Source organism: Amblyraja radiata, chromosome 10 (assembly GCF_010909765.2).
Source record: "Amblyraja radiata isolate CabotCenter1 chromosome 10, sAmbRad1.1.pri, whole genome shotgun sequence".
NCBI lineage: Eukaryota > Metazoa > Chordata > Chondrichthyes > Rajiformes > Rajidae > Amblyraja > Amblyraja radiata.
In genome coordinates, this window is record NC_045965.1 from 38951208 (window position 1) to 38974152 (window position 22945).

General features: G+C 42.1%; 1 protein-coding gene across 1 annotated transcript in view; it reads left to right on the forward strand.

Moving 5' to 3' along the window:
* Nucleotides 1-22366, forward strand: part of LOC116977388 — a 45475-nt gene extending 23109 nt beyond the window's left edge. Inside the window, exons 5-8 of the mRNA XM_033027817.1 lie at nucleotides 694-799; nucleotides 906-1026; nucleotides 2282-2314; nucleotides 21446-22366. Coding sequence (XP_032883708.1) covers nucleotides 694-799; nucleotides 906-1026; nucleotides 2282-2314; nucleotides 21446-21481 — 296 coding nt within the window. The 3' untranslated portion in view covers nucleotides 21482-22366. The remainder of the gene's footprint in view (nucleotides 1-693; nucleotides 800-905; nucleotides 1027-2281; nucleotides 2315-21445) is intronic.
* The last annotated feature ends 579 nt before the right edge of the window (nucleotides 22367-22945 follow it).

A 22945-nucleotide genomic window follows, 5' to 3' on the forward strand; every position in this document is an offset into this window, starting at 1 on the left:
CTGAGACCGCCGACTCCAACATCACGGAGCTGCGGTCTGTGGAGCGTCCAGTTGCGGGGCGGTGCTGAACTTTAAACACCGCGGAGCCTGGGATCTCTCGTTGAGATCGCCAGTGCTGGATCTCCGACCAGCGAGGCCCGTGGACTTCGGGAGCCACGGTTTCCCGGGAGGAAGCGGCCATTGCAGACACTCCAAGCCGCTGAGGTTGTTCTGCCGACGCCGGAGTTCCATCATCCAGTGACAGGGCCTGAAGCATCGGGCTGCCGCAGCAGCGACTGCGGAGGCCTCAATAGGCCTGACCATGGGTGAACGGGATAGGACTGGACTTTGCTGCCTTCCCTCACAGTGGGAACCATTGTGGGGGGATATTTTTATGTTTATTGTTAAATTCTTTAATGTTGTGTCTTATTTTTATTGGTGTGCTGCAAGTTAAATTTAATTACACTAGTAGGTGTATGTGATAATAAATGTCATTTGTATCCTTGTATAAATTTATGCACATTTCAGTGTAAATATAGTAATCCCTATATAAACTTTCTTTACAAGCCAAATATGTGCAGGTGAGACTAGTGTTGAATGGGGCATCGTGATCAGCATGGGCAAGTTGGGCTGAAGAGCCTGTTTCCGTGCTGTATGACTATGACTATGGTGAAAATAATTATTTTTAGGTGGCCTTTGATCTTCTCTTTGCAGGTACAAATAAATCTTCATCTCCGTTTCTAACTTCTGGATGTATTGTGGTGCTAGTTCTCCTTATTGCATTAGGTTACCTTATTTACTTGCATTTTTTCAAGACAAGGTAAGACATTAGAACCTCAATTTATCAGAACCTCAATTTATCTTTATAGAGCAATATGCTAGGGTGTGTTCTGACCAGGATATTATTTTTTCCCTTAATGTTATAGGAAATGTCAAAGAACTGAAAAAGGAAAAACCGATCGACGCCCACGTTCTAGAGCTACGCGCAAGACTTCTTTAGAACCTGAAGTTTCCGATTACAATGATACAGATTTGCCAACACAAAATGTTTGTAGTCACCGAATGGAAATACTTTCCTTTTAAGACAAGTTGATTTAAGCTTCATTTGAAAAAAAATATTTGTTTAGTCACAAATATAATTATTCCTCAGCAAAGACTCAGTGGGGAAATGTAGCAGCAGAGGTCAAGCCAGCTAGTAAAAAATGTTAAACAAAATTCAGAATACCATAACATTTTTATCAAGCCTGAACTGTTAATTTCACACTTTGATAAGTTTGTCTGTTGTCAGATAAGTTTCCCTGCACTCATTTGAAGTATAATACCACTGTAGTGATTTCAAGTAACATAGTTTTCAGATGCAAGACAAATATTTATTCGGATCATATTCACAAACACCAAATTAATTTTGTTATCAAGATCTTTGGTCCCTTTCAACAATTATATCCATTTTGAATGAATGAATGAATAATTTTATTGGCCAAGTATTCACATGCAAGGAATTTTCTTTGTGCTCCGTCCGCAAGTAACAACATGACATACAGTGACAGTTAGGAATGACACATAAAACATTAAACATTAATAATAAAACATTATCGATTAAACATGTGAATTAAATAAAATACCAAAGCAAAAGGAGGCTACAGATTTTTGGTTATTGAGTAGAACTGCTACTCTTGGGGGGAAAAGGCTGTTTTTATGTCTGGCTGTGGCAGCTTTGACAGTCCGGAGTCCGCTTCCAGAGGGAAGTGATTCAAAGAGTTTGTGGCCAGGGTGAGAGGGGTCAAAGATGATCTTACCCGCTCGCTTCTTAGCCCTTGCCATTATCAATCAATCAATCAATCAGTTTTATTCGTCACTTGCACATAACGTGCAAGTAAAATGAATTATCATGTGCTTTTGCTATAAGATTGGATTTTAAATCTCTTTTAATCTTACAAAACATTATATCTTTATGGAACCAGAGAACAATTTTGTCCTAAATTTGGAAAATTTCTTACGGTGAGCCAACTTTGCTGCTGCTTGAGAGTCATAATGTTGTTAAAATAAATAATTTGTACAGGTTGAGATTAATCAATGATATGCAGGATTGAATAGTTTACGTATTTGACTGGATATTTTTGAGGAGTTAACAAGGAGTATTAACAAGATTTTTGTGAAATTCAACATGGATTATAAGCAAGAGGTTTGAGAGAATGAATGGGAGGAAGCTAAAGTATTCCTTTAAACAAAATGGATATAAATATTCTTAGCTTTACACAGCGTAAAATTCTATTTTGTAATTATAATCTTTAAATATTTCTAGGCTCCAAACAATTCTGAACCTGGAACAAGAAGGGTATGTACAATGACATCTGCAATATATTCCAGTGTAGCAGCCACTGTGAAATTAAAGCATTTCATTCTCAATATGCCAAAATATTTTCTTCCGGAGGTCACATTAATATTGTGAAGATAGAGCTACACTTCGATTATTGTACATGTAGAAATACATTTGCTACTTGGAAATTAGTTTTCCTGTAATTATGTGCATTTGACTCCAACCACCAATTTCTCATAACCCTCGCCAATAAGTAATGCTTCTGGTGCTGAAACTTGGAAAAAGATTATGGGATTCATTTATAACTAGAATAAATAACGAAATACTGTGGCGGCCCCTGGTGATGGGCCATGCACTGTACATAACCTTCAGCTCGGGGGGGGTCACATGTCCCGGTGACGAGAGGTAGGGGTCACGGGTGCCCCTGGGAAGCATTTAAGGTGTTAATCGCGCGCACATGGGGTGGTGAGTTAGGAGACTTGTAGCAGCAATAAAGAATCACATATTTGGACAAACTTTGTGTCCTGCCTCTTTCTTTGACGGACATCTCCGTGTCCACTACATCAGGTAACCCCGATGTCCAGAATAGATATTCTGGAGAACAAAATGCACCCCGCCAGCGCCGAACCCGCCGCCGTCACCGACCAGGCCCAACTCAACGCGGTCACCCTGAAGCTGCCGACCTTCTTGACCGCCCAGCCGCAAGTATGTTTTCAGCAAGCTGAGTCGCAATTTCACATTTGCGGGTTCACGACCGCCAAGACCTGCTACCATTACATAGTTGGCGCGCTCGACCGGGAAACGACCGGAAACCATCGGTCCTAATTACCGAGATGCTCTCGCTCATGGACGGCCACCAGCCCTGCATGTTGTTTGAGTATGCCTTCTTACAGCCTTCTTCCCGACAACATTCGCCTGCTCCTCCCAGGGGTAAGTTTCGAAAACCCTCGTGTTCTAGTGGAGTAGGCCCACGCACTGTGGCTGGCCAGGCAGCAGGATTGGATGTCCACAGTGCCCAGGAAGGCGCAGTGGCCTAGAGCCACGTCCAACAGGGGGCTCGGCGGAGCATCCTGAGCCTGCCAGAGGAGCCTGCTGGGAAATGCTGGAGCCGGCCGCTGGAAATCACCGCAGCAAGATTCACTGCCTTTACGCCTGGGACCGGTGTTCGGGCCAAAGGTTTCTAGTTGATACGGGTGCCGAGGTCAGCGTTGTGCCCCCGTCCGGTACACACATGCTGGTAAGCGAGGGCCCTTGTTGATTGCCACGAATGGCAGCCCCATACGGACGTATGGGGTCTGCACGATACCCTTGATATTTTGCGCTTGCCATTTTACCTGGCCATTTACAGTGGCAGACGTGTCCCAGTCATTGTTGGGCGCGGATTTTCTCCAGGTGCAATCTCTGTGGTGGACGTGAGGAGATAGTGCCTTGTTCATGCTTCAACGCTCGAAGCAATCTCTTTGCTCCCTGCTGCGTCCGCTGTGCCAGTTCACAACCCGGTGGCGGCGGCGGATAATATTACGCCCAAATTTGGGACGAATTCTCAGCAATCCTGACCTCTCAATTGAACTTAATCAACCCGAAGCATGGGGTTCAGCATCACATTCTCACTTCGGGACCACCGCTTCATGCCCGCGCCCGCCGATTGGCCCCCGACAAACTCCAGCTTGCAAAGGCGGAGTTTTGAAAGATGGAAGCCATGGGAATTATTCGACACTCAAACAGCCCATGGGCTTCCCCATTGCACATGGTGCCCAAGTCTTCGGCGGCTGGAGGCCTTGTGACAACTACCGCCGCCTGAATGACCCAACAATTGCAGACCTGTCCCGCATATTCAGGATTTCTCTGCCCATCTGGTTGGGGCAAATTCTTTAAACTCGACCTGGTCAGGGTTACAAAGTTTAAAATGAGCAAGGGTGAATAAGGGGAAATGCGCAGTTGGAGGCTATAGGTGAGTGGTGGAATATTGCTTTTGGGGAACGGGTTACGTCGGGGGAATGGGTGAGTGGTGGAATATTGCGTTGGGTACCAGGCCTCCCGTGTTGGGGAATGGGTGGGTGGTGAAATATTACATTGGGGGAACGGGTTGCGTTGGGAGGGAGTGACTGAGGGTAGGGGAAAGGAGAGAGGAAGGGGGGGGGAGGAGAAGTAGGAGGTTGGGACTGAGGATAGAGCGCGGTGATTGGAGGAGGGAGACGTGCCAAAACACTCTCGGCACAGACCTGAACCTCATCCACAGCCAGGATTGATCCCGGCTCTCCGGCGCTGTTCCGCCCCCACCCGAGTGCCGCCCCCACGCCTGGGGGTGGCTAGAGACGTTGGGAGTCAGACGGGCACGGTGCCCCCAGGCCTACAGCCAGCGCAGAGAAGCAGAGCTAAACCCAGTTCAACTCTGCCTGTCCCGCCAGGTTAACCTACAGCCCTGCCTGGACCTGTGGAAATATGGCCCAGGTTTACAGCCATCAAGGAGAAGCAGCGCTGGTGTCCCGTCAGTCCAGGCAGGGCTGTGGGTTAACCCGGCGACTCAGGCAGAGTTGAGCTGCATTTAGCGCTGGATTGCGCCTCCGAAGCCTCGCGTGTGTGTGTGAGTTCGCATGCGCGCGCAGCCGGCAAGAAATTCTGTCCCCCGGTCCCCTCCATATTTTGATAACGATTTCCGTGCCCGCCTCAAACGATCATTCCTCATCCTCCTAGCCTGCTCAACCTACATGTAGGCAGCAACCAAATCTAAGCCGTCTTTTGCATTGATGTCTGTCAAAATCAAATCAATGCCACACACTCAGTCTATTGACACCACCACAGAAAGAAATGCAATTTCCACGGTGGCTGGACCTGTTAATAAAAGTTGATGTCAGTACAAACCAGCTGTGTTGTCACTGGCAGGCGTATTTTAACTGAAGTTAAATTGAGAAAAATCTAAAAATAGAACTAAATAGAAGAGAGCAATTTTTGCATTTTAGCTCTTGGAATGTTTTTGACTTGCAAAGAACCACAATATCTCAATTTGAAAGGAGACCTTGCAGCCAAACATTCAGATATCTATAGGAGAAAGTGATCATGACAATCTGTGGCATGAGTCAAATGACAAGACCGTAAAATAGTAATGCAAGAACCTTTAGTATTGTGATCTCACAGTGGCGCAGTTGTAGAGTTGCTGCCTTACAGTGCCAGAGAATGGGTTCAATCCTAACTGGGTGCAATCTTTACGTAGTTTGTGTATTCTCCGTTTTCTCAAAGTGCTCTAGTTTCCTCCCACATTCCAAGGATGTATAGGTTTGTCGGTTCATTGGGTCCTGTCAAATTGCCCAGAGTGTGTAGGATGAAAAACTGGGATAACATTTTGAACGATTGCATGGGTGATCATTGGTCAGCACGGATTTGGTGGGCCTAAGGGCCTGTTTCCACACTGTATATCTCTAAACTTGGAGTCGTAGTCAGTGAATGATTCTTCGTATTGCATACCTTACTAACTACACAATCATCTTAACACAACTGATCAATGGACCATATCACTCATTCCAACAAACTGTCAGTACACACACCTATCATGGCCTTCCACACCCTCATCACAATACTTGCATGATAGGTACCTAAAGTATGTAAAGGAGACACAACCAGAGACTGTAGATGCGACCATGGTACTAGGATAAGAACGGTTTAAAGAAATATGCAAACACAGGCAAACGGGACAGGCACCTTGGTCAGCAGGAATGGGTTGGACCAAAGGGTGTATATAATTCGATGATAACTGTTAATCAGTGTGGCAAAGCACAACCCTTCAAAACTTTTACACTTCTATCTTAAACCGATGCCCTCTAGTTTGTCATGGAGCAGTGTTTCTCACTAACTGCACTATGTGCTTCTCAATTTTTTGTATGCCTCCATCACAACCTCCTCTGCGCCAAAAAAAAATTAAAACAGTTAACCGGGTCACTAGAGAAGTACCCATTGTAAATAGACACAGAAAATATTAGAAACACTTAGCAAAGGACCTGAAATGTTAAAACTCTTCCTCTATTCACAGATGTTGTTTGACCTGCTAAGTATTTGCCGTATTTTCTGTTTTTACTTCAGATTTCTTATGCATTTACAGTTTTCTTTTAATTTTCAAGCACCCATTATAAGTAGATTTTCAAGTGTGGCTTTGTCATTTGAAGTAAATAGAAGTGATCACGAGGGCTATCTTTCTGCCTGTAAAATCAACTACCAGAGAACTCTGCAGTAGTTCAGCGTGCGGCCTTTTAAATAGCCATACTATAGAACTTATGGAGACCATTTATTGGGGCTGTCCACTGCCAGCCATTACTTGGACTGTGTCATCAAATTTATATCAAAAATCTGAAAAAAACTTGTTGTTCTGGGATTTATGTCATTCGATGTTTAGCACTGAATACACATTACAGGCAAAAGGGTCTGGTTAAATTACCAGACTGCCAGGAAATTACAGCAATGGCATTTCAATAGACAATAGGTGCAGGAAAAGGCCATTCGGCCCTTCGAGCCAGCACCGCCATTCAATGTGATCATGGCTCATTCCAGTTAAGGGTAGGGTTGTGGTGAAAAAAAGATGGTGGATAATATGTGCATCTTTCTATACTGTGTAAATCAGAAGAGATTGTAGGACGATGAGGAACTACGATATGAGTTTGAGGATTAGGTATGAGAATACCTAATCAACTTTAAATTTGCAGTCTTTGTCATGACTGCTATAATTGTGGACAGTACTCTCACCACCAGGTGAGATATGCAGTCAGACGTGTCTCTTGATTTGTTGTTGATCACGCCAGTTGTATGTCAAGGTGTTCTAAAACAAAAAGGGAAATAGGCTTGTTTATCTCACGCATTGTCTTTATGCAAGTTGTGTTTTGTGATGTGAGGGTTGTAGTTATAGCAATTAAATGTGTAGAGCAGTGTTTCTCAACCTTTATACCCATGCCGAACCCAATAAATAATTTTTATGTCTCAGGGAACCCCTGAGTTGGGGGTTACCGGTCCCGCCATCATTTTGAGATCGCCATTGTGACTCACGTCACAACGGTGATCTCTGGCGTCACAACAGGGACCCGTCAGCCATGCCTGCGCAGTTTTGTGGAGGCTTGCTGGGCCGGGATCACTATTTTAACATCCAGCGTTGTGTATAGGTGAGTGCTATTGGGGGAATATTGCATTGGGGAGGGGGCCCAACGGGTCCACGCTTGGTCTAGTTCAGGGGTGTCAAACTTATTTTAGGTCACGGGCTGGATTGGGCAAAATGCGACTTCATGCGGGCTAGATTAGTTGTGCATGCGCGAACGCACGCGTCCATGTTCCCACAGCTTTCGTCGCCTTCATTTTTTCAACCTGCTCTCATGTGTCTCAGTCTCTGCTACAACTACAAAGTGTTTCACTTTACAAATTTAGTTTCTCATGAAGAAGATTGCCTAGCAAGTGTTACTTTTATGATTGGTATTAAACTTACAGGCGTAGGCTACAAAAATGTTGTGATGAGAGAGAGAAAAAATTATGCTAGTTTGGCTAAGATTGTTTTGGGAGCCACACCCTTTCCATTAATGAACCATTTGAAATCGAACATTATCAGACACAGATGTAGACCTAACTGAATAAATTGTTGTTTCGTTAGGTCTACTTCTCTGCCACCATTTTAGAGCTAGCATCCAAGAGAGACTCCGGGTTGTGGCCTCTCCCGGGGTTTCTGGGACAATCGGGAGACTGGGAAGGGCCTAGAACAGAGACGCTTTGCGGTCGGTTGAGCTCTCTCCTTCGCCATGCTGCTTCATCCCTCAGAACCCCGATCGATCTCTCGTGGAATTCTAGCGTTCCGGGGAACCCCAGTTGAGAAACGCTGGTGTAGAGGGTTGTAGCGGTTATGTTATTTTTTATTGTTTTTTAAAAATTTGATTTAATTTTATATATTTTATTTTTTATTTAAATTAATTTCTAATTAACAATTTTTGATTGTTAGGAAATTATTCATAGTTGATTGATGAGAGTGTGGACTATTGAGCAATATTTTGAAGGGACAAGTGAATTGAAGATTTATTCACAGATTTTGATTGTGCTCCTGATGTTATTGAACATTTATGTGCCATTGTGCCCTTAATACATGCCCTCCACATCAATCTATTCCCATTGCGAAACTTAGCAGTGCAGCTAGTCCCTTGCAGACAATGGACATGCATCTTCTCTCCACCAAAACTTCCATTGCCATGTATGAGCCAATAATAGAGTTGGCAATTTCCTGGGTGATGCTACTTTTTGTAGTTAATAACCATTAGAATGACTTTCCACCACCAGGTACTGCGACAGTCCCCCTCCCATTTAAAACATCAGTTAAACCATTGGTGCTTAAGTATGATCTGTAACTGATGTATTGTTGCCAACATTTAGTCTGGCAGCCAAAGACAAATTTCTGCCCCAAAGTCAAAAAATTGGAGGCACTATTTTCAGGAATAAGGAAACACTTGTGCGCACAAAAGATAGTAGAATTATCTAAGTTTTTTCAGCAAACAGCTCATGATGCTAAATCAGTGCTGGTTCTAAATCTGACTGATCTTTGTAAACCAACATGCTAAAGGATTTAATGGTGAAATGGAGTTTGCACAGATCAGCCATCGCATCTTTGAATGATGGAACAGACTCAAGACTAAATTTTCTTTCCCTGTTGGAGGAAGTTTTTGAGGACAGTGGAAGGCAGTAGAAGAATTGTGGAACTAAACGAGTACTAATTGAAACGGAATATTTAAACACTTTCTCAATGGTAGCTGGGGTGCAGATGGAAAATCTGAACAAGCTGGACCTGTCTCACTTAATAAGGATATTTAGGTTTCTGGATGCTATGAACAATTTTATTATAATTTTTTTACTTCTTGTTGAAGAACACTCAAAATACAGTCATACTACTGCAATTACTCACTGAAAGCATATAGGTGAGCTGCATACAGCTAATTAGGTGAAGTCAAGAGAAAAGAATAGTCACCCTTCCTTTACTCTATTACCAGTATCAGACCAAATTGACAATCATCAGAAATACATGTTTTTATTCCTAGCTAAGCACAAGATGATTTGAGATGCTTACATTAAATGTACAAGCAGCACAAAGAATTAAAGGTATTTGAACAGTAAGAGATGACATCAGCGACTCTAAACTTTATATTGTCAAATTGTATTGACAGGATGAACAGAAAAATGTTAGATTTCAAGTTGAAGCAGTACGATATGAGTTTGAAAATTCAGACTTATATAACGATGATGCAAGTTCAAGTGAGAATTTTGTGAATTTGGGAGAAAAAAATACCTATCCTGACATCACAAAAAGTATCCCTAACGTTTCAACCGATTTTACAGGTAACTTAACATTGGAAATGTTTAGGATGGTAATTTATGTTTTAAATATTAAACACAAAAGGTACTTGGAGGGGTGGAGCAATAGCTCATCCCAGTGTGAAACTGAAACATAGCTTTATAATTACAGTAATCTATTTCTCGTGGTTAAATAGTTTCACAGTATAATCTCCACATACCATATATCTTCCCTGCTATTTGGCTACTGTGCAGACTGTGTGCTTTCCACCACAAATTACTAAAAAGTGATGGTGGAGTCACCCAAAACCAGTTTGGCAGTTATTTATGGATAACATTTTAATTACATTTAAAAATGCTTTTAAATACCTAATGCTTGTGCCAGGGGGAGGAGGGGGTGTTTTGGGAATGAACTCAAGAAAATGGGAGAAAATACAATTTTAATAATGGGTAGGGTGAATACATAATAAAATATAGCAGACCAGAAAGATAATTAATCTGTTTTGAACAAACATGATTGGGGTAACAACATTTAGTACCAGGTGGGAACACTATAACTAATTTCAGTATCCCCAGAGACCTGGATATTCCGTTGCCTCAGATATTTTTGTGTGCTACATAGTAGAATTCTCCATTTTAGGACATACATCATGCAAATACAGTATAGCTATTTGTGTTCTGCTTTATATAAAAATGTAAATAACATTTCTATGCATGTGATGCATTGGAACATGTACATTAGGCACTGGCACATGCAGATGATGTCAATTCTTAGGCAGTGTCTGTTTTGAATCCTCAACAACCACTAGCTTGTGTTGAAATTATTGACTTTTTCAAGAAACTATGTAGACTCTTCACACCAAAGCTGATTTTGACAGCACCTGTATTATCCAAGGGGCAACCAACCACTTTTATGTTTGTTATTGAGCCAGTTGCATTTTAGTTCAGAAACGTATGGGGGTGACAAATGTCAAATCTGATCTGATTTTGCAACTGCTGATGAGAGTGAAAATAATTTATCCAGTTTTCCACAAGTGATTCAGGCATGTTCACACTTGAGGTACTATGTAACTGGGTGCCAGATAGACAAAGCAACTGAGTCATGCCATGAGGCTCCAAAGGAGATGGGAAAAGGGCTCATTCTGAGATTTCAAGTCCACAAGAAACTATGCTTCTTCCAAGTCACCAAGGAGCAACGTGACTAGAGGCCATAGTTTTTCATCAATTGATGTCAGGGAAAGCTATCTGTACGTGTAAGGGTGCCCATAAAAATAGCAAGCTAGGAACCCAATCAATGTGATAAATTTTCAAGACAAATATAACAAGTTGACACTACTGGGTATCACATCTAGTATTCTTGCCTGCATTGAATTTACAGGCAACATTGTGTAACTATAAGCAAGGAGTGTGTTATGAGACTTTCTGGGTAAAATATGTATCATTTTTTTGTGTCATCACACAATTGTTTGCCAATAGCGAGCAAATTTTAGTGCCACAGCGTTGGCCTCTGCATGGTCATTTATAGTACATGTGTCATGCAGCACGTCACAGCTCAGGAGATGTTCCATAATCTGGAGGCCCCGTCCGCACTCGCAGTCTGCCGCATCTTCAGTATATCCCCACTTCAACATGTTCAGGTGGCATTCCAGGTAACCATGGATTCACATACAATATACGTCCCATTTATTGTACGCTGCGGGCCACTGGCACTAACCTTGGTGCAGGTGCTGTTCCCTAAGTATACCCCGTTGCCTCTTTTGTCACAATAATAGGTGGTATTAACTGGGCTGTGGAGGCAGTCCACTAATTTAAGCCGTGGTATTTCCAAACCCTGGTCTCATTTACCTTCCATCCTGGCTTAAAAGAGGGCGTATACCATCCCTCATATAATGCATTCATCCTTGAGTTTGCCATTCTGAAGACACCCACTAGTTGCTGTTTTATTGCGAAAACAGTGTAAGGCCAGAATCTCAGTAAGGTTAAGGAATATTGTTAAGAGGGGTATTCCTCCTCCACCATTATATGGGATGTCCGTACACACCCAGCATGCACTTATTATCACAAAGGGCAAATTCAAAATTCATTGACAGAAACTAATTATTTCCCCAAGTCCAGTCCATTTGGGCAAACCCCAAGATAAAAAGGAGGGTCAATAGCCCCATTGGCCTTACCAGCTACAAACATTTCTACAAACAGGGTCGCCATGCCAGACAAGGTCCCAGGGGTTATTTCGTTTTGGCACTTTTTTTTTCTTTTTTTATTACCAATTGTCGCATAATTTGCGACTCAATCAGGCCTTTTCTTTTGTGGCCTTTTCTTGTTGTTTTATCATGCCAATTCCATTCTGCTTGTAACACATCCTAATTCTTAAGTATACCCTCTTCTGTACATACCATGATCCCTCTACGACTTGTATTATCCATCCAACTCTTACTCCTGGATTCATCCTACCTTATCTGCGCCTCATCTTTCCATTCCTTCATACGTTTCTTTTACTTCTTCCCTGTGTCTTTATCCCAAATTAACATTCCTGCCTTTTTAACAGTTTCCATGGTCCAAACATTTGGTTAGCTTGTAACTTAATATTCTATAGTCTTTGTTACATTTAAGATTCAAATAACACATATGTTGTACCGGCATTCCCCCGTCATTTTTGTAAAATTTTAACCAATTATTGCAGTGTCTTTTAATACTTAATTGCGAACGACAGGCTTTCTACCTGCGGAGCCAATTGCCGACTACTCTCTTGGTAGCAAAACGGACACAATTGGTTTTACCTTCGTTGTCTGTATTAAGGATCTCAGCAGGGAACCAGATTTGTGGTCCCTTCTGACGAGGGACCACAAATGTTCCCGGGAGTTTCCACTCGAGTTCGGTCTCAAAGGGTCTGATTAGAGCTCAGTTTTCTCCCTGTCCAGTCCCGGTCACTCTGCAGCCTCTTACTCAGTCGTTTGTTGATGGCCCCAGCGAGATCCTGCCGACTATACGCCAATGTTAAGGTTCACATCTTAAAAACAGACAACTCACAATGGGTTATGTAAATCAACTCAAGCTTTATTGATCATCAGCCGGCGAGAGTGTCAGGGATACGGAGGCAAGTATGCAACAGACACTTGACTCTCCTGAGCCACCATTCTAATGAACAAAGACATACAGGGTATTTTATAGTGTTTTGGAAACAGAGTTGCAGCAATGACATTCAACACAATACTCAAATCAATCAAGCTGAACCCATTCAATAATAGACAATAGACAATGAACAATAGGTGCAGGAGTAGGCCGTTCGGCCCTTCGAGCCAGCACTGCCATTCAATGTGATCATTGTTACATCCTCAAAAAATTCCAGAAGATTAGCATGATTACCCCTTCATAAATCCATGCGGACTCGGACCGATCCTGTTACTGCTATCCAAATGTTGCCGCTATTTCATCTTTGATAATTGACTCCAACACCTTCGCCACCACTGGTAACTGGTCTATAATTCCCTGTTTTCTCTCTCCCGCCTTTCTTAAAAAGTGGGATGGCTTTTAGAGCTACCCTCCAATCCATAGGAACTGATCCTGAATCTATAGAACATTGGAAAATGATCACCAATGCGTCCACGATTTCTAGAGCCTCTTCCTTAAGTACCCTGGGATGCAACCTATCAGGCCCTGGGGATTTATCAGCCTTCAGTCCCATCAGTGGGGTGGAAGATTGCAACCTTCACGTGGTCCGCCCTGTTTCGACTAATGCAATCAACTCGACGTGTACAAACATCGGAAGATCAAATAGAACAAGTTGTCCAACAACTTTAGGCTGTGCACGCCACACGAAAGAAGAAGACGAAGTCCCATCAGTCTACCCAACACCATTTCCTACCTAATGTGAATTTTCTTCAGTTCAGCCATCACTCTAGATCCTCTGGCCACTAGTACATCAGGGAGATTGTTTGTGTCTTCCTTCGTGAAGACAGATCCAAAGTACCTGTTCAACTCGTCTGCCATTTCCTTGTTCCCCATAATAAATTCATCTGTTTCAGTGTTCAAGGGTCCAACTTTGGTCTTAACTAATTTTTTCCTCTTCACATACATAAATAAGCTTTTATTATCCTCCTTTATATTCTTGGCTAGCTAACCTTCATTCCTCATCTTTTCTCCCCGTATTGCTTTGTTTAGTTATCTTCTGTTGCTCTTTAAAAGATTCCCAATCCTCTGGCTTCCCGCTCATCTTTGCTTTGTTATTTCTCTTATTTTTATACTGTCCCTGACCTCCCTTGTCAGCCAAGGTCGCCCCTTACTCCCCTTGGAATCATTCTTCCTCTTTGGAATGAATTGATCCTGCACCTTCTGTATTATTCCCAGAAATGCCTGCCATTGTTGTTCCACTTTCATCCCTGCTAGGGTATCTTGCAAGTCAACTTTGGCCACCTCCTCCCTCATGGCTCCATAGTACCCTTTGTAATACTGGCACTTCCGATTTTTCCTTCTCTTTCTGGCGTTCAGTAATGCTTGTGATTGTAAGTGGGAAGGATTTAGACAGAGTCTTTGTGGAGATAGTCATTGACTTGGCTTTGTGTGGAATAAATGTTCATTGCTGAGTCAGTATCTTTTTCTAAGACAGTGGAAAATAGTAACTCTAACTAAAAAAGAGTTACTTTACGTGAAAGAAAAGCTTAGCATCAGGACAGCATTTCTTACTGTATCGATGGCTTATCTCTGTTTCCTACGCTTTGCTGTGTAGATTGTCTTACCTAAGTATCCTCTCAATTACTTGTATCCTTGAAATAGGCTTGATTTCATTGCCCAGACTGTACCAAATATCCCATTGCATCCTCTCAAACATTCTCTGCAACTTATTTGGTGCTCTATAAAAGGATTTAACAACAAAAATCTGAATGACGTGTTCATTGTGCACATAGATGTGTCCTCTCATAAGTGTTTTGGTGAAACTGCTCCAATCAAAGTCACAGCAAGAAGCTGCTTCATAGTTTAAGTGTGAATCATCTGCTTGATTGTCAGAACTGTGCTTGTGTATGCAATTGGCTGACTCCTGCAAGTTCATTGTCCCCCAAACCCATTTCTAAGATGCCTGCCTTCTTATCATATGAATACAAATTAGGAATGGGAATAGGCCACATGGTTCAAACCTGCTCCACCATTTAATAACATCAATGCTGGTATGATTGTAATCTGAGCTCCATGTTTCCATCTGTCAGCTTTGCCTTGCCATAAATCTATCTAAATCTGCCTTTAAAGATTGTCTCTGCTTCCATTACACCTTGAGGAAGAGTGTTCCAAAGATGCATGTGTCTATAAAATAAGACAATTGGTCTTATCTTTGTCAAGATGAGGACAACCTCTCATTTTTAAACTGACTTTTGGTTTTAAGTTCTCCCACAAGGGAACATCCTCTTCATATCCATCGGTCAACTCTCCTCTCACTCTTGAAAACTCTAGTGAATTAAAAAATCAGCCTGTGCAATATTTTTGCATAAAGAGCCTGTTCCACTTTCACGACCTAATTCACGACCTCTGCCGAGTTTGCCCTTGACTCATACTCGCAGCGTGGTCGTCACGAGGTCGTAGCAGGTCATGATGCTAGTCGTAGGTACTCGTGGCATCAAGTAGGTCGGGGCGTTTTTTCAACATGATGAAAAATGTCCACGAGTAAAAACGGTCGTGAAAGTGGGACAGAGGCTTGAAGCTGCTTTCTCATTCCCGGTTCTTATTTGTGTAAAACGTCTGAGTTGCTTCAAATGCATTAAAATGCGTTCTTGAATAAGGAATCCAATACTATATCCAGTACTAACATGATTTCACCATTACCCAATATAAGTGGAGCACAATCTTCCATTTGTTAGATGTTTACCCATTCATTGTGTCACTCAGAGATGCAGCGCAGAAACAGGCTTCAACCAAATATTGACACTAAAATACTACATTAATTCTCTTCTTTTTCACCATACATTATCATCAACTCCCTGCAGATTTTACCACTCACCTGCACACTAGGGACAGTGCACAATGGCTAATTAATCTATAATCTGCATGCATTTGGAAATCGGAGCACCCAGTGGAAATCCATGCAGTCACAGAGAGATCATCCAATCTCCATGCAGACAACACCCAAGGTCAGGATCTCTGGCGCTGTGCGGCAGTAACTTGACTAGCTGTGGCACTGTGCACCACTAAACTGTCTAATCAATATATAATCCCATGTCCTTTAGTTTATTTTAGAGATACAGCGTGAAAACAGGCCCTTCGGCCCACTGTGTCTGCGGCCCAGTGTGTCTGCGACCCCTGCGCATTAACATTATCCTACACATACTAAGGACAATTTACATCTATAGCAAGCCAATTAACCTACAAACCTGTATGTCTTTGGAATGTGAGAGGGAACCGAAGATCTCGGAGAAAACCAACGCGGTCACGGGAAGAACGTACAAACTTCATACAGACAACACCCGTGGTCGGGATCGTACCCTGGTCTCTGGCGCTTTAACGTAGTAGTTCCACTGCTACGCCATCATGTTGTCCTCTTTGCAATTTATGTGTCATATACACGTTGAACAACTACATCTATGGTGCTTCCATCCAAATCATTTATATGAAATATAAAATAGTGAAGTTCCAACATTGATCCCTGAGGCACATCATTGATTACATCTCATCAACCAAATAAGACCTATTTATGTCTCATGTCTGTTTCATGTTAGCTAGCCAATCTTCTGTCTTCACCAAAATGTTATTTTGTACATCATGAGTTTTAATTTTCCGCACTAGCCTTTGATGTGGCATCAAATGCCATATCCACTGTTTCCCCTTTATCCACGGCAAAAGCATTGCTCAACTATGGTGTCTTCTCCTGATTATCATGAATTTTTCGAAGCGCCCTGCCACAACAGCTTTATTACAGCTTCTCATAGCATTACATATAGGCCTTGCTATGAATGCTTCCATGGTTTATTTGATCACTTGCTCATAAACAATCCGAAAATGTACACCAATTGCAACAAAATAAATGAATTTGATGGGTATGATCTTATAGCCATTGTAGAAAATGGTTAGTTGGTGATCAAAGTTTGGAACTAAATATTTTGGGGTACTGCTGGAGTAACTCTGTGGAGAACATGGATAGACAATAAACAATAGGTGCAGGAGTAGGCCATTCGGCCCTTTGAGCCAGTACCGCCATTCAATGTAATCATGGCTGATCATCCCCAATCAGTACCCCGTTCCTGCCTTCTCCCCATATCCCCTGACTCCGCTATTTTTAAGAGCCCTATCTAGCTCTCTCTTGAAAGCATCCAGAGAACCCACCTCCACCGCCCTCTGAGGCAGAGAATTTCACAGACACACCACTCTCTGTGAGAAAAAGTGTTTCCTCGTCTCTGTTCTAAATGGTTTACTCCTTATTCTTAAACTGTAGACCCTGGTTCTGGACTGCCCCAACATCGGGAACATGTTTCCTGCCTCTAGCGTGTCCAAACCCTTAACAATCTTATATGTTTCAATGAGATTCCCTCTCATCCTTCTAAACTCCAGAGTGTACAAGCCCAGCTGCTCCATTCTCTCAGCATATGACAGTCCTGCCATCCCGGGAATTAACCTTGTAAACCTACGCTGCACTCCCTCAATAGCAAGAATGTCCTTCCTCAAATTAGGGGACCAAAACTGTACACAATACTCCAGGTGTGGTCTCACTAGGGCTCTGTCAACTGCAGAAGGACCTCTTTGCTCCTATATTCGATTCCTCTTGTTATAAATGCCAACATGCCATTCGCTTTCTTCACTGCCTGCTGTACCTGCATGCTTACTTTCATAGTCTGATGTACAAGGACCCCCACTTTCCCGCTGTCCTTCCCCTTTTCCCAATTAGGTACCATTTAGATAGTAATCTGCCTTCCAGTTTTTGCTAGGTGACATTTTTCGCTGATTGTGGCAGAGGGGGGTGGGGGAAGAGAGATGGAAGTGAGAAGGGGTATGACAAAGCCTGACAAGAAATTGGTTGGACAAAGACCAGAGAGATGTTTCTTGCCTATGTTTGACTTGTTGCATGAATCATCATTAGGTGTGGATTCAATTACCAGGACCACTCTCTTCTAACGATACACCACTGTATCGTCCACCTGGTAGTCCTGTCCTTCCAACACCACAAGACATACCCAAGATCAAATAGTGCATGATGCCATTCCTGAGTGGAATGATCATGGGTTGCTTCTCACCACGATAAACAACTTTGGGCCTATTTTAATGGTGTAAAGGCGTAACAGAACACAGTTTTAACCTTTGAAATGCAAGTGGAAATAAAATTGGTATTGGCATTGGTTTATTATTGCAATGTGTACCAAGATACAATGAAAAACCTTTGTGCTATCCAACTAAATCGTACTACATTTGAGTAGGATCAAGCCATACACAAGTATAACAAAAAATACCAGAAAATGCTGAATATACTGTTGAGTATACAGCATTACAGCTCAACAGTTACAGAAAAAGTGCAGTTTATGAAAAGTACAAGGGCTGCAATGAGGTACGTTGGGAGATCGGGACTACACCCTTAGAGGAGAGGACCAGTGGCCAGCAGGGAAGAAGCTATTCCCAAATCTGATGGTACTTGGATAGAGTGACTTGGATAGTTTGGGTGAGTGGACAGAAGCATAGCAGATGCAGTATAAAGATGAATAAATGTGAGGTTATCCACTTTGGTGGCAAGAACAGGAAAGCAGATTATTATCTGAATGGTGTCAGATTAGGAGAAGAAGGAGAGGTGCGACAAGACCTGGGTGTGCTTGTCACTGAAAGTAAGCATGCAGGTGCAGCAGGCAGTGAAAACAGCCAATGTTGGTCATCATAGCGAGAGGATTTGAGTTTAGTAGGTCCTACTGCAGTTGTACTGAGACCGCACCTGGAGTATTGTGTGCAATTTTGGTTTCCTAATTTGAGGAAGGACATTATTGCTATTGAGGGAGTGCAGCGTAGGTTCACCAGGTGAACTGGGATGGCGGGGCTAACATATGAAAGAATGGGTCGACTGGGCTTGTATTCACTGGAATTTAGGAAGATGAGAGGGGATCTCAGTAGATGCAGGAAAAATGATCCAAATATTGGGGGAGTCCAGAACCAGGGGTCACAGATTAAGAATAAGGAGGAGGCCATTTAGAACTGAGATGAGGAAAAACTTTTTCACCCAGAGAGTTGTGAATCTGTGGAATTCTCTGCCACAGAAGGCAGTGGAGGCCATTTCACTGGATGTTTTCAAGCGAGAGTTATGGGCCTGTCCCACTTAGGCGAATTTTCAGGCGACTGTCAAGTTGCCGGCAGTTGCCTGAAAAACCGGCAACTGGAACAACGACTGTCAGAGTGGAACATACACACACACACCGCTTCCTTCACCAGCCCCTTATGCAGGCGGGGGACAGGGCAAGGGCAAGGGCAAGGGGGGGGAGAGCTGTCCAAGTGAAATTCACAAGTGCAAAACCAAGGTGATACAGACACACACCGCGATGACCAGGAAGGTTGGCGCAGTAATTAAGATAGCTAAAGCACAGTGTACGGTAAGTCCTTTAAAAGAGGGGGGGAGAGGAGGGAGGAGTGGAGACAACTTTTAAGAAGCCAGATATACACAGCTGTGAAGCTCGGCAGACATTTTTTTCCCCCCAGTGAGCCAATGAAATTCACCGGTCAACACCGGCTACAACCTACGAGAACCTCGTGGCAACCCACCTACGGCACAAGAATTCTAGTTACTCTCCATGGCAGCTTCAACGGTGAAAAATTTGCGGCAACCATAATTAGGCCGTGACTAGTTCCCAGAATGCGGGAACTCCTCACGGCCATGAAGGCGATGCCCCGGCAACCACCCGCGAACATGTGGCGACTGTATTGTTTCCTACAGTCGTCTAAAGAGTCACCTAACTGGGACAGGCCCATTAGATTTAGCTCTTGGGTCTAACAGAAACAAGGGATATGGGGAAAAAGCTGGAACATGGTGCTGGATGATCACATTGAATGGCGGTTCTGGCTCGAAGGGCCCAATAGACAATAGGTGCAGGATTAGGCCATTCGGCCCTTCGAGCCAGCACCACCATTCAATGTGATCATGACTGATCATCCCCATTCAGTACCCCGTTAATAGACAATGACCTATTGACCTATTCCTGCACCTATTTTCTATGCTACTTGCTTTTAGACGTGTGTATTCTGCCTTATGGGACAGGGGAGAAGTGGAATGACCCGAATAAAAATTGTCTTTTTAATGGGGGGGGGGGGGGGGGGAGCTGGTTTGTTTGTAGGACTGAGCTACAACTACAACTCTGCAGTTCCTTGCTGCCTTGATCAGAGGTGTTGCCTAATCAAACTGATGCACCCTGAAAGGATTTTTTCTACAGTGCATCTGTGGAGGTTGGCAAGAACCTTTGGAAACATGCCAAACCTCCTTAGTCATCTGAGGAAGTAGAGGCATTGGTGTGCTTTCATAGCTGAGTTTCAATGTGGTTGGTCCAGGACAAATTGGTTGTATTTGAGCCTCCCAACCATCTCGACTTTGGCACCATTGATGGCACCTGAGTCGTGCACTCCACCTTGTTTTCTCAGGTCTATACCATCTCCTTTGTCTTGCTGAAAAGTTTGTTTGGCACCATGTTATTATTCATAATGCTATTGTATTTTTATATTTGGAGCTGTGGAATATCAAATAAAACATTTCAAATTTGTACAAAGTACTATGAGATCATAGTTAGGAAACTATTTCCAGATTTGTTACCCAATTTAGAAAGAGCATAAAACTTAACAATACTCTTCAGGATGATATAACTACAGAAAATGCTGGATGCACTCAGCAGGCCAGCAGCATCAATGCAAAGAAGGACGGTTTATATGTAGGAAGGAACTGCAGATGCTGGTTTAAACCGAAGATTAGACACAAAATGCTGGACAGGCAGCATCTCTGGAGAGAAGGAATGGATGATGTTTTGGGTTTTCACCCATTCCTTCTCTCCAGAGATGCTTCCTTTCCCGTGGAGTTACTCCAGCATTTTGTGTCTGTTGACAGGGTTTATATGTCAGGTCAACCTTTATCAAAACTGGCAACTGCAGCTTTTTAATTTAAATTTATTGTCTTCGAATTTAGCTGGGACAGGAAAACAATGTCTAGAAAATTCTCTTGAAAATGTTGTGTTGTTTGTAAGGAGGGATTTTTCTGCACTTCCAATGGAATGATGCGTGAGTGAAAACAACTATCAGATCTACAGTTACAAAATATTTCATTTTTTCGAATGGAGAATAGATTATTAACAGATTTCATCAAAGTTTCTAAGTTTGGAGTGAACAAATACAAAAAAGAAATCATCCTCTGGGTTGAAAGAAATGGGATAATCGATGTGAAAATATCACACAAAGAATGTGCAAAGCAGCCAGAAGACATTCTTTATATGGTGAATTGTTACAATGTTTTCCCAGAAGAAAGGTTGAGGGAGATGCAACTGCTGTATTTCAAGAAAATATGGATAAATATTAGAAACAGAGGAACAAGATCAAGACAGACACCATGATCCTATCTTCCTTAGTTCTATGCTATAAACATTAATGGTTCTATGAGTCTAATTAAATTCAGAATTAAATCATTCGTTTTTTTGACATGGTATATGTTTACTCTAGTCTGAACGTTGCTTCTGTAATATGCACCTTTGTTGTTATGTCTGAGAGTGCATCATGCTGAATTTAAGTAGCACACTCAATTTACATTTCTTTCTCAAATTATATTTGTTAAGCAAAAATGTATTCAGTGAAAAGTTTTAATTTAGAAAAATAAAAGTTGGGACCAGTTACTTTCTTTAAAACTAAATTTAGAATTATGCTTTTATTTAGATGATGGAAACAAACACCCAGAAGAGAACAATGTAAGACAAAGTTCACATGAAGAACCAAATAATGCGAAGACTCAACCAACATCTGCACCATCTGTTCAAGGTGGCATTCAGGATGATTCCAAATGTGAATACCTTGATGACGGCATACCGTCATCTGACAGTGAAAGCACAGCAAATAGAAATGTACCACCAAGTTCCCAATCGGATTCATTAAAATCTTCATTTTTAAAAGACGATGACGATTTTGAAAGCATCAATTCCTGCAGTTCACCTGACAACGGTTGGGAGACGCCAGACCCAATGCCAAATGAAGACTTACTTGACAAAAAACATTATTATTTAGTAAGCATTGATAAGCTTAAATCTACAAAGGATGAAGAATTCCAAAAAGATGACTTACCAACACAGAAAGAGTTCATAGATGAATACTCCTCTAAAGCTGCTTCCCAAGTCCTTGACCAGTTCAACCATGACTGTGATTCAAGTAGTCAATCTACAGACTGTTATTCATGTGCTGAAGAATCAACATATTGTGCTCTAAATAACATTTCTTTACAAGACAACTGTGATACTCTTGTTTACATTCCAAGGAGACCAACAGATAATAATCCTTCGCAAGCATCTGCAGTACAGGATGATAGCAAAGATAACTCTCGTGTAAAGGAGCAAAAGCTGGTGTTCCCTCGGCATACAAAGAGTGGTGCAGTTGTTTATCGACTTTGTGATCCTGACGCTGAATCCAAGGACTAGTTTTAAAGTGGTAGGTCACTAACTGAATCACTGAACTGAATGGAAAGGTACAGGAATTCCAATTTTAGACTTAAACAATGGCAATTAAGCCAAAATATAAAATAATGTTATAAATTCATTTTATCTCTAAGATATAAAAATAAAATGTTTACTGATGTTTCTATTTTTGTCAAAAAATAGACAAGATGTGTTCTTGTATGTGTGTGTTATGAATGCTGTACCCAGTGCAGAGAAGTAACTGAAGGGTGAAATTCCTCCGTTAACAAATAGCAGCAGTATTTGTATTTTCTCGTTAATCAATGAACCTTAACTCATTGATTCTTGCATTTGCACATGCTCTGTGATACAAAGACAACAAAGCAACTGAAATCCCTGGGCAGCTTTATTTATGTGAATTTACTCCTAACTTTTAAAATAAATATTTAATGCTCTTTCTAATCAAATCACATTTCATTCTGTCCCATTTTCCCTCTACTCTATCTAAACTGTTGCCTTTTAGTTTGTATTTATCTCTTCCACTGCAGAAGTCCCTCAGACTCTGCCACATATCAGGCAGGGGGTATTTGATGGGACAGATGGTTAGATAGTTTGAGAGGTGATGCACCCTTCCCATTGTTTCATTTTAAATTCATCTCTTCACTGAATAGCATCATGGCAGGTTGTCCTTTCCGTTTATAAATCTTATAGGTACTCATCAAATGGCCCATATATGAACACATGCAGTCACATAAATTCATGGATAGCTAGG